The following is a 12,596-nucleotide window of genomic DNA, read 5'->3' on the forward strand; positions in this document are numbered from 1 at the left end:
ATTCATATACATATTTTGTTTTTTTTTGTAGTGTGGGCTTATAGCTGTAGTGTTGTACATCAGGTACAGCAAATTCATGGAAATTCCTAGTAGAACTTCCTAGTAAGCAACATGTACTTTAGGCCTAATGGTCAGTAATTCTGGACAAGCCAAATCAAAATAATGGACACTTATAAAAGTGAACTATTTAGAAACACACTTTTACAAATGTGCACTGAAATGATATGTCTAAGGAACAAGAAAGAAATGATCAGTACATCACTGCAATAAATAACATTTCCACAGATTTCATCCCCTTGAAAATCAATGCAATAACAGACCCCCCCCCCAATAATAGGAGAGCTGATAACTTCCATTTGGAGTTGACAATACCCCTGCTGCATTGTATTACGTAAAGGAAAACTTCACACAGTGCTTATATCACTGGTTGGGATTCCAGAACAACAGAATGAAGTTAGGAGCTACATTTCTGCCAATATTAACCAGTCTTTCTAAACAGCAATTTCAAGGCATACGGAAATGTGCAAATATTGTAGAGATGTAATATTTTATTTCCCCAGATATATACCAACATTTCTATGACCATATTGGTACATTTTGCTTTTGTTTTGAATAGGTCATAATGCAATCTGGTTCCATAGTGACGATTGTGTATTTTCGGCATGGCCAGAATTGCTAGGTACTGTCTCTTGTGAAAGCACCTGATGCTCTGCCTTATGGGAATAAGAATTATCAGATGCTTTAGAATACACCACTTTACAAAAAGGATCTAGTCATCTGCAGGTGCATGCCATAGAGATCATAACCCAATTTCATATATTCGCAAAACCTACAGTTTTACCTTAATGCAGAAATAAAATCCTGCTGTAAATAATTTGCTATTTGTAAGTAAGGCATTGTTTGGAAAAGAGACATGTAATGTCTCCTACAAAAATAAAGACATAACAAAAACCAAAGAAGGATCCTGAAGTAGAGGACATGATGGTTGTTTTGAAACAAAAGGTAACTGGAAACTAGACTTATTCAAGGTACTTTATATTAGGAACTCACCCTCACTTAGTGGAATTTAGTTCTTTTAAATTTAATTTATAGTTAGTATAAATGGTCTAAAGTCAAGCAGTACAAAATGGAGCAAAGCTCTACTTTAGTTGGTTATTAAGACCTTTCTCACACTGGACATGGATAAGAGAAAGTTCACTGCATTGCAAAAGTTTCCTGTATTCAGCATAGAGTGCATTAACTGGCATGTACATATTTCATGCATTCTGATCACAACCTGGGGATGCCTAAGGGGGTTTAAAAGGTATGGCCCTCCTCTGATTTACTGCTCCAATACAGGGCATTGGCAAGCAAGGGAATCTGGCCAGTACATCTTTTTTTCCCAAAGAATAAACCCATGTAGTAAACTATATACTAAAGATTGTGAAAGGCAAGTATTTTACCTGGTGGGTGGGGGTTTAGCTAAAGGTTAACTGTCCTTTAAGAATTATTTTTCACAAAACAAAACACAAAGTTATAAAACATCATTAGAACCAGGTACAAAAAATAAAACATTTGTAGATGTTTTGTATATTATTTTACATGAATATTAGGGTTAAAAAAAAAAAAAACAACAACAAAAAAAAAAAAACACAGGGCCTCTTTCATCAAAGTCCATGAAATAACAATTGTCATTCATACCAAACAGTAAATTTTCCTAGTTTGATCATAAATAAACAAAAACATTACAATCAACATAAGATTGTGTTACCAGGTAGAAGAAAAGAAGAAATGTGAAAGATCACAACCTGTGACAGGGGGTGTAGAATATGTTGGCATCAAGGGTGTTTGTGGTGCTCGTCCAGCGTGACCCTTTGTGATATCGTAGGTAGAAGACATTGAAAATCCTGTGACAGGAGGACCCATAGGTGGTGCCGATAAGCCTGGAGCAGGGGTAGAGCTTAGAGGAGGAGGTGGAAATGAAGCAGGAGAGGAGAATGATGGCACAGGACTGCTGAAACCTGCATGTGCAGAGGTGTTAAGAGGAGCTGTTAGTATCCCTGGGCCAGGAGGTGGAGTTGCAAATGGTAAAGGAGCAGAAGTTCTCATAGGAGGAACAGAGGATGGTGGAAGAGGGGAAGAAAAGGTAGGAGGAGCAAAAGAATGAGAAGGTGGAAAAGATGGACCAGCCAAAGGACTTGATAAAACTGGAAACAAAAAACAGGAACAAAATGTTATTTTCAACATGTATTTGCTTATTACTACTTGTACATTGTATTGTAATGGATGTGTAGTAGTGCAGCTTAATCCCTACCTTACTCCTTCCTCTCTCCTGCACTTCTATCAACCACTTGTTATTACTTATTTTACTAAATTCAGATGTCAATCAAATAAAATGTAAGAGTGCAGGGAAGGAGCACACTGTTTTGGTATGCTCAGCCCTTCATGTATAAACATATAATATGAGGTGCTTTAGAATGTGCTTTAGAAGTCATGTTACAGTAACCTATACTGTGCATACCTTAACCATTTACACCAAGGGAACTTATCCTCCCAATAATATAATGCACACAATGGGCATGATATAAATAAATAAATAGGGTTGTATTTTATTAAAAACATTTACATTTTATTTATTTTTTTATTTTACACTTAACACTTGCTAGTATTTTCTTCGCTCCTCTGACGCTGCAGATAAGTACTGGTACCCGGCGTACAAGACGACCCCTGACTTTGTCATAGATTTTTCGGGGTTAAAAAGTCGTCTTGTACGCCGGAAGATACGGTACTTCTTTTACTAAATTCAGATGTGAATCAAATAAAATGTAAGAGTGCAGGAAAGGAGCACACTGTGTTGGTATGCTCAGCCCTTCATGTAAAAAACATACAATATGAGGGAGGTGTGAAAAGACTACTTGTTTGACATCTATGTCTGGGGTGATTTTACCATCACTTTCTGTCCACAGAGGTAAAAATATATGTGCTTTAGAAGTTATGTTACAGAAACCTATACTGTGCATACCTTAACCATTTACACCAAGGGAACTTATCCTCCCAATAATATAATGCACACAATGGGCATGATAGGCTAAATAAATAGGGTTGTATTTTATTAAAAACATTTACATTTTATTTATTTTTTTATTTTACACTTAACACTTGCTAGTATTTTCTTCGCTCCTCTTCCACACGTTAAACTGTCTCTTAACAAGGGCAGCCCATGTCATTGGATACACTTTACAAATAACCTACCGGGTGGAACTGGGTTGACCACAGGTGTAGTAGCACCAGTTGATATTCCCATGGTACTGGGTGGTGGAGTACCAGGAGGAGTTGTCTCAATGCCACTCTCTTCCATCATTTTTTGTGATGGGGAACTGTAAATGAAAATAGAATATATCAGTTCATAAACAGCTTTACAATGATGTTTTTTGTACAGAAAATTAGAATAGAGAATTCATCTCAAATGCTATGCAAAGCATTATACACTATATACTACAGTATACTGATAAAAACACAAAACTGAGACACAATGTAACACATCCCTCTACTTCAAAGGGATGTGTTCTGTACTTAGTCAAGAAGAGAAAGGCATATTAAAAAAACAAATAGCATGGGCTGTGTATATCAATTGTCTATTGGAGGGAACCTAAATAGCTTTCTTTAGGTATCCAATTTGGTCACCCAATCTAGGAAGAACATTTAAATAAGGAAATGAATGTCCAGAGCAGCGTTACTCTAGAGATTTTTAAGGGTTCCTCGAGAAATAAATAATTTGTGTCTCTCAGGTCAGATTAAGTGGGACCAATAATCTTTTGTGTTATCTGTAAGGGTGACATTCTTAACAATGTCCAGCAATGTAAGAGACATCACACTACAGACCCACGGACCACCACACTAATGTACTGGAAAATGTGAATATAGTAGTTTCAGTAGGGGTTCCTTGAAAACCTGAAACTTTTTAAGAGTTTCCTCCATGTTTAAAAGGTTGAGATACATTGGCTAGAACTGTGCAATGACATCAGGACCAAAGGGATGGATCGTCCCAGCCAATCAGCATTGTCCTCCCAAGATATGGCCTGTATGGGGATGTCGGTGCACAGCTGAAACGAGCATGCCGAGCCAGTACAATTACATGAAACTATCCTGGTATCTCTTCTATCTTTTTGGTTTGGGATCTTCGCCCATTTTGATTGTCCAGACTGGAATTACATATCTTCCACATGTTGCATATAAATGTGTATTCCATTTCCAAATGTGGCTTCCATTTCACCTGAGAATCAAATTCAAACTCCCATGCTTTGCCTTCAAATCCCTTCAGAGTTCTTGTCCCACTCACCATTCTGACCTGATGGAAAAATACTCCCCCAGCCGCTCTCTCTGCTCCTCCAATGACCTACTAATGACTTCCTCACTCATAACCTCATCACACGCACGGATACAAGACTTTTCTAGAGCTGCCCCGACTCTCTGGAATGGTCTTCCTCGTCCTATTCAGCTTGTTCTTACTTTCTGCTCATTTAAAAGCCATCTATTCAAACTTGCCTACCCATCTTCTTCTGTCTTTTGAAACCATCACTACTTCCCACCACTACATAGCTCCCCTCCTATTGTGTGTTACTTCCCCCACCTCCTATGCAATGCAGCCATACTATGGAAGATTGCCCTTTGACTCCGGGGTAAACAGACTCAGCATGTCACCACAACCTTCAGCTGCTCCCCCTCCAGATTCAAAATCTTCACCATCGTGATTAGTCAGAAACAAGTACCTCCCACACACGGGCACAGGAATTCATTCCCAGCGGCCTGAGGTGTGCCCAGATACCTGGCACCGCATGTAGAGCTATGTATATCTCAGAAAAGATTGTGAACCAACAGATACGTTTGTTTGATTGCAGAGGAGACATCATCCGTCCCATCGGCAACAACCAACCTGCCTGATCACTCATTTTTTCTGCATGTGTTGTATGCTGAGCGACGTGTAATGTGCAGCCGTGTCTGCCTCTCCTCCTCCATGGCCATCACAAAGTGGTCACATTCTATCCTCTCCCTGGCTATAGATGCCTGGGGAGGGTGACGCCATTACTCAGTGTTTATTGGGTGCAGAGATCACAACACATTTCATCCATCATCATCATCACATCACTGCCACTTGGTTCAGTAAACATGGCCGGGGTATCCAAGCTTTGCGCTTCTGGTCCCTGCTATTTTCTGATTGGACCAGACCAGTTATTTTGCCCCCGTCACCACCAAAACTTACTGACTCGGTGACAACATCAATTTACAGTAGAATTGTAAAAGCTACAACCACCATTTACTTGTTACCGGGGTCCCAGTTGGAGTTTCTCCACTTCCTGTCTGAGTGACAACATTGGCACAGTGAGAGGAAGTGATGGAAATCCTGAGTACAGGGAGAGGCTGCACTATGAACCTGAGAGTGCACCGAACCCTTCCATGTTCTATGAGGAATGGAAACAAAGCCTCCTCTCGTATTGCATTGTAAGCAGCTATGTAATGAATGTGTAGCTGGAGGTGATATTTGCTGGGACGCCCCAGCCTGCAGGCCTGTTATCTGCAGCCCTGCCCCCGGTCACACGCCATGCACTCACCTGCACAATGCCGGGACACTATCCGGATACCACAAGCTGCAGGGAACACAGGCGGAAGCTCACTCCGAGTTCTCCTCACTCACTTCGGTTCTCTGATACTCAGGCCGGCATGTAATATGTCCGCCGCTCTGCTGCTGACGGCAGCGCTGCCACGTAACCCGGACTAGGCGGGGAGAGCGCAGGACCGGGCCAGGGGCGGGGACAGGGATCCCCCAGATATAGTACAGGAGCGGGGTAAAGCAAAGGGGCGGGGCTACTGTAGCTAGGAATCACAGAGCCGCCGTAAATGGGCGGGGCCACAGCAGGATGTTTCGGGTCAAATCCGTGAGCTGACTCAGGAGGGCGGAGCTAAAGCAGCAGAGGGTCTGCAATCCCACCACTGCCATTGGAGGGTGGCCTGGGGGATGCTGGGAGGTGGGCAGAAGGCGGGATAGGAGAAGAGTTGGTGTGACTACAAGTGTTACCATGGAGATGAATGACCACCTGAGCTCACTGTGCAGGGGGTCCCCTCCTGTATATCACACCCAGCACCCCTCCTATTGTGTCTGTACAATCATCTCTCTCTAGTCATACAAACTCCAATAATACCTGAAACTAACTTGTCTCTCTGTTCATCAGTATAAGCACAGCTGGGGGCACAGGAGGGCAAAATACTAGGAACATGCCGCATGTGATTTATGGTATAATAACTATAATAATAAAGTTGTGGTGGAAAGAACTTAAAAAAGGGTGCTGATATACAGCATAAATAATATCTTCCACACTCTCTGATGGACCACCGGCATAAAAATCTAAAGTCAAAGCATCATTTTACTCCCCTAAAGCCATGGTCATGTGATGTCCCTAAATTAGGGGACCCCCAAACCCAGAAACTGCACAACACCCCAAAATATATACCTGATTTTTTAAAGGACAAAATCATTTTAAAAGTGGAACTAAAGCCTAAAATAAAAAAATATAGGTCTGGTGTTGTGAAGGAATAGGTGATGGTCCTATGCAAAAAAAACATTTTAAATGTTTGGCAATGTTTTTTCATCCAGTCCTATTCTGGGTGTCAGATTCTTGGCCATTTGATTGGCCAGGCTGGGATGATGTCACACGCAGGCGTTCATTCAGTCCCGGCATATCCTACATTATTCTGCACATGGTCAGTGTACTTTAAAAAGTAAATTGTGTAGAAGCAGATACGTGTTGTATTACAATAAAGATCCTGCCTACTTCTAGCAAATGATTTCAGGTCTACTTTAGACATCAGAACTACAGAACCTTTCCCTAAAAATATTGCCAACTGGGCTTTGTGTCACTGTGCATGCACACTGCTCACCTCAATTATTTCTGTAGATCATGGTGGATATTGATTTCTATTGGAAAGGATAGGGTGATCATGTGTATGTATGCATACAACAATAGGTGGTATGGCATACACTAAAGATCTTCAGGGAGGGACTGAAGGTAAGTATGTTAAACTGCTGGGTACACTGGAGGAGAAGATGCATCACAATACACTTACGCTAAAATATGCCGCTGCATTTGGTGAAAATTTTTTTTCTAATTGGAAGCATAACTGTAAAATATATAAACACATTGCTATCAAGGTCCAGTCTTCACTCAAGCCGCCCTACAAATTTTAACCTAAGCCATATTCTTACTATTTAAACAGACATTCAATATAACATTAAAAAATGCTCTTTCTAGTCAATAAAATATTTATAAATAAATATAAAACATGCCAGCAAACTTTATTTAATATCATATAAAACATAAACAACTAAACACAAAACCCATATTGGGTATCAAGTACACTTTTTGCACAATTAAATCTCAGATCAATATTGATACTTGACACGTTTCGCGGTCATAAAGGTTTGCTTCTTCAGGAGTTAGATCTGAGATATAGCTGTTCCAAAATATATTAAACCATTCCACTGGTTATATACCTTTACTCTGGGCTTAAGAAGTGGATGAGATCAAGGCAAAGCAACAGCAAAAAGGCAAACAACCCAGACCTGGGTCCCAGAAGGTGGAGGGATTTTTTGGGGAGTTGTCACACCAAAATATCAAAAGGGTACCCAATGATCATGTGTATTTTGAGTGAAGTCTCCTTCAACCAGTCCCTAAGCAGAGCTTCTTGTTACTCTTGGTGACAATCCCAACAATCTTTCAGACTTTAAATTGTAAAAGGGCCTAGGCTATGAACATTCAACTTTCCCATTATAAGGATGCATTACATTTTTTAACATTATAGGATAAAGCACACATATCAAAGCAGTTTTTCTTTTACAGTCTTGTGATCTTTGAAAATAATTTGCTTATACTGCTTAGAGATACAAGGATGACTTGGGGCTTCTTTTAAAGTGCCCTTGTATGTTCAGAACACGTTTAGGATTTATTTTTTGGCCTAAATCAAACATTTCAACTTGGATACATGTGTCCCCATCCGCTTGTATTATGATAAAAAAAAAAGGAATAAACACTTGTAAAAGATAAAAAGCAGGAAGCATACTTGCCTTTCTTCTGGCTTCGAGCCAGCTTGCCTAGGTACTAGTGTAATCATCATCCTTCAGGCCAATGTAGAGTAATCCAAATACTCGTAGAGTGCTCATGGAACTGTACATAGGCCTCTTATCTCGACTTTATTAGTAATTAGCACACCCCAGGACCTCATATGAGGATGATGGTGTCCATTCCCGCCCCACAGAAGCCAGAGGATAGATAAATATAATATATATTTTGTATAAGTTTATACCTGTGTTTTAAACTGTTTAGCATAGAAGAGGGCAAAGTTAAACAGCAGACTTAATTTTTAGAATAAATAATAATCTAAGGGTGAAATATTTGTTTTAATATTATCTGCACCTACTTCTAAAGTTGCTAGACTCTGGTTTAGGAAACTTACCATTACCTAGGTAAATGGTTCATTAGGCTTTCTTAGTTAACAAAGACATGTTCTTAGTAAACAGTTCACTCTAGAATTCACTTTTTCAATATATAAAAACAAGTTTCAATATATTTCTCAGTAGTGACAAAGGATATGAATTTACTTTGTGTGCACCTGACAACATCACTGCACTGCACATATTCTATGCAGGGAGGAAGGAGTCCAGGAGGTCCAAAACAGCCTGCCTGCGGAGAACTACATGGTGGATACAAAGCCACTCAACCTGCATTAGGTGAGAGAGCAGCATTGTCTGTATTACAGGAAGCAAAGAGGCAAAGAAAAGGGGAGGTTTACTGCTGTAACCAATCTGAAAAAATCACACAAATAGCATAAGTAAGTAAGAGCTACTTGTATAATAATATTTGTTTCACACGGACAATCACATTCTGTATTTGTGATGCGTCATTTCCTTTTATGACATAGGTAAGTATATTCTCTTTTAGCTGATATTATTACCAGTCTGAGCAATGAGTTTAAACCCCTTCCTGCAGTATATTAAATTTCATCTAGAAGTTTTATTGAACTGCAGCAGAGTAGAATAGTATTTCCTCTTCATCCAGTAGGTATTTCACTCATATCGTAGGAGGAAGTTTGTTTTGGCCTGAAAGGTGATTGGATTCAGACTATGGAGGAAGAAGGAAAAAGCTCTGGTTTGACTATACATGAAAATGTTATTTGGGGATTTGAAATGGCTTCAGCAGCCACACATTAGAGCTAAAAAGTGCTTTAGGTAGTATTTTGCACTTCCGACACTTTGAAAGCTTTATATCTGATGAACAGCTATATTATTACAATGTTGTTTATTATAGTTCAGTTTCTTTAGTTTTAGTTTTAGAGTAATGAATGAATGAAGGTGAATATAGTTTTTTAATTAAAAAAAAACCAGAACATTGCAATAAAAATAAAAACTGTGGAAATCCCGGTGCTTGGACACAGATAAAGGAAATGCATTACAAACATGCCACGGTACTGGTGAACATCAACAATGTGTGCAGCACAAGAAGCTTGAATAAAGATTGAGAAGTGAAATACATCTGTTGGTGAGCAGAAGTACAGTATCTCTATCAGATGCTTCCCCAGACCTATTGACCATGATGTATGCTGGACTTTATTCTGATAGCATCCCTGTTACAGTCACAAGGTGAACAGTTGTATCACCAGAACAAGCTATGCATTGGCAGATGTAGAGGACACTTTTAGTATAACACAAACACAGCAATTTCGGATATAAGAACAGAGCCGCAGATTGGTTAAGAAAAGCTTTATACTCTGACTTGGTATATTTGTCATACATAACTTTAGGCTATTACCACCTTCAGGGTCAAATTCTATATTCAGCTTTTCAGTAATTGGTTTTAACAGCATATCTATTAAAGCCCCGATGCTGAACATGCTTTATAGGCTTATAAGCCTACTTCTCACACATGTACCTCTAAACACACTGAAAGTCTACTTTAGAAAGTCTCTTTCAAGATTGACCCTCAGTCTTTCTTGGTTGCTCCAATTAATAGTTTTGTTCAGTTCAACATGGATCAGCAATTGGATATGATGCCTATCAAAGGACAGGGGTTAGCCTTGTCTATTATTTTTCAAAAGTCTTGGCCTCTGGTGTGTACCTTCTTGGCACTTCGGTATCATAACTTGGCTCTTTCTTTTTTTGTACAATCCTCATTCAAATATCAAATAGGTTTTTTGTACGCGTGTATTTTATACCTTGGTCAACAGTGCTGGCGGGCCGCATATTATTGATTTTATGACAGAGGCTGCGGGCTGGTGGAAGTCTGAACACGGGCCGCAATTGGCCCCCGGGCCAGACTTTGGACATGCCTGCAGTAGGAACTTGGTCACCCTCTCCCAGGTCCATGTTAATGCATTTCCTGTCTTATGATGACAAATGTCTCCTAGATGTGCTCCTGCATTATCACATGCACCTCTGATGGACAAAACTAGTTTCACAAAGCTTACAATTTGTCAAACCATTAGCGTTAGGACCTTACCTATTTTATAATATATACCATTTCTATAATGTATCATTTTATGGGGTTTTTTTTTACTGCTTGTGTTCCATTGAAGTAATTGTTCTTCAAGATGCTAGAAAAAACCTCCCAAAGAAAAGGAAAATACCATCTGAGGCAGCTGTCCCAGAATTTGTGTCTCCTTTACCCCTAATTTGGATTTCCCCTCATTTTTTATCAGTACCAGTTGTTATTGTATTGTATGACAGTGGACAAACAGAGAGTTTGCTGGATCACTCAGCTTCACTGATGAAAGTGTATCCTCTCCAGTCTTGGAAAGCTTTAATAAAATCAGGGCCAAAAAACAAAACTTTATATAAATCAAAGGTACATTAGTTTTCGTGTTGATTTTTCCTGTTTGTTCAGGGGCAGCAATTTTCCTTTGAGTCCAACTTGTACTTGACCCACCTTATCTGGTGGGTCGTGTACACCAGATACCTTATTCTATAAAATCACTTGTCACTGGCCACACTAAACATGACTAATGTACGTTTTTTAAAAAAACGACTGAGCAGCAAATGTCTGTTTTATGTACCTAGCAATTAACCTGATTGTTCTCCAAGGCTCAGCACAATTTGCTGTTGTTATAGACTATTTTTATATGTTGGCAAGAGAAGCAGGTTCTTACATCACACACATTTTATGATACTAGACACATACAAGTCGCTTTTTCATCTGGCATCTCAAAGATCTGATGGTATATTTTTTCCTTCACCAAACAGACCACAATATTCCTATAACTATGCTTCCACTTGTGTAAAATGTTAAAGCTGGAATCTATCACATAGACAATATGCAGGGAGATCTATTCAGTTACAAATTCTACTGTTTGCCAGAGACTAGACCTAAGAACATGCTGCTTGTTCTTCCAGTAAGAGTCAGGAACCTACTGGCACTTCGCAACCTCCAACATTTATGTAATACAGCATCCTTTAACAAGCTAGATGGTTTGTTTCATTCTGTCATTCACAAAATCAAAAACAAGGGAGAAAGGAAAACCACAAATTCTAAGTTGTTTGGCCATAGTGATCAATCAGATTTATGTTTAATGTTCCCAAAGAATAAAAGTGGAATTTAATTGGTCATTGTAATCAACTCCAGGTTTGTTCTCATTTTTGTTAGTTAATAATCGCCCCCAAACTTTATATAAGTTACAAAGGAATTTCAATTAAATGTCTATATAAACAGTATAAATACTCATCTTGCCGGATGGGATAGCCAAGATCACACTGCTATTTCTTGCATCACTTCCTTGATAGTGACAGAGGCGATGATTGCTTATACTTTACCCACTGATCAGGCTGGAGGTAGAGAAGATGATAAAAAATATGTAAAGTGTAATTTATACAGTGTATATCATTTTTAGTATGTTTTTACTGTCTTGTTTTGGAGGTATACGGAACTACCAGCAGAGGGCGATAAATACATTCACATAAGGCCATATGCAGAAAATATTTTCACAAAATTGAAGGAGAGGTCCAAGTAGAAAAATAAAAATCTGTAAGAAAAATATACATAGGCTGCCAATATTACCTCATTAAAAATTCCAGTTGCATGTTATGCGGATCTAAGGACTTTAGTATTTTACAAAAAAATGACCCCAAAAATGTATGCAGATCAGGAGTTCTGATTTTTTTTTCTACTTTACTTAAGTAGGTGCATATTTGTTGCTGAATAATAACGTTAAAGGTTGTGTATATATGTATATCTGTCAGGATCAGGTCCCCAAAGAAATTACTTGGACACTAAAATGATATTGCAGTATTTTCCAACTTCACCTAAGTTTTGTTTTTGAAACTTTTAGAAAAACACAAAAGTTAATTAATATTAGGTGGTGTATAAGGCACTTTTTCACTTGAGATTTTTTAAAGGGAACCAAGTCATTAAAAATTAATTCTGTGGATGATTTTGAATCAAAAACTTGCTATGCCAGTGAGTCTTTTGTACTGCAAGATGATCAACCAAATTAGCAGAGTTAGTAACAGGGCAAAACTGTGTGAAACATGAAATGTATGCAGAGATATTGGGAGAAAAACTCAATAGTTTACTCAGGGA

At 38.9% G+C, this 12,596-nt stretch overlaps 1 protein-coding gene across 2 annotated transcripts in view; it reads right to left on the bottom strand.

The window, feature by feature from the left end:
* The window catches only part of PRRC1 (proline rich coiled-coil 1), a 17,455-nt gene extending 11,637 nt beyond the window's left edge, over nucleotides 1–5,818 (bottom strand). Inside the window, exons 1-3 of one of the 2 annotated variants that reach the window (XM_072416010.1) lie at nucleotides 5,589–5,817; nucleotides 3,232–3,356; nucleotides 1,788–2,186 (exon numbers count right to left, since the gene is read on the bottom strand). In XM_072416010.1, coding sequence (XP_072272111.1) covers nucleotides 1,788–2,186; nucleotides 3,232–3,340 — 508 coding nt within the window. In that variant the 5' untranslated portion in view covers nucleotides 3,341–3,356; nucleotides 5,589–5,817. Of the gene's footprint in view, nucleotides 1–1,787; nucleotides 2,187–3,231; nucleotides 3,357–5,588 lie in introns of both variants that reach the window. The other variant, XM_072416011.1, reaches the window with a different exon arrangement.
* Nucleotides 5,819–12,596: the final 6,778 nt, after the last annotated feature.

Source organism: Pyxicephalus adspersus, chromosome 6, assembly GCF_032062135.1.
Source record: "Pyxicephalus adspersus chromosome 6, UCB_Pads_2.0, whole genome shotgun sequence".
Lineage (NCBI taxonomy): Eukaryota > Metazoa > Chordata > Amphibia > Anura > Pyxicephalidae > Pyxicephalus > Pyxicephalus adspersus.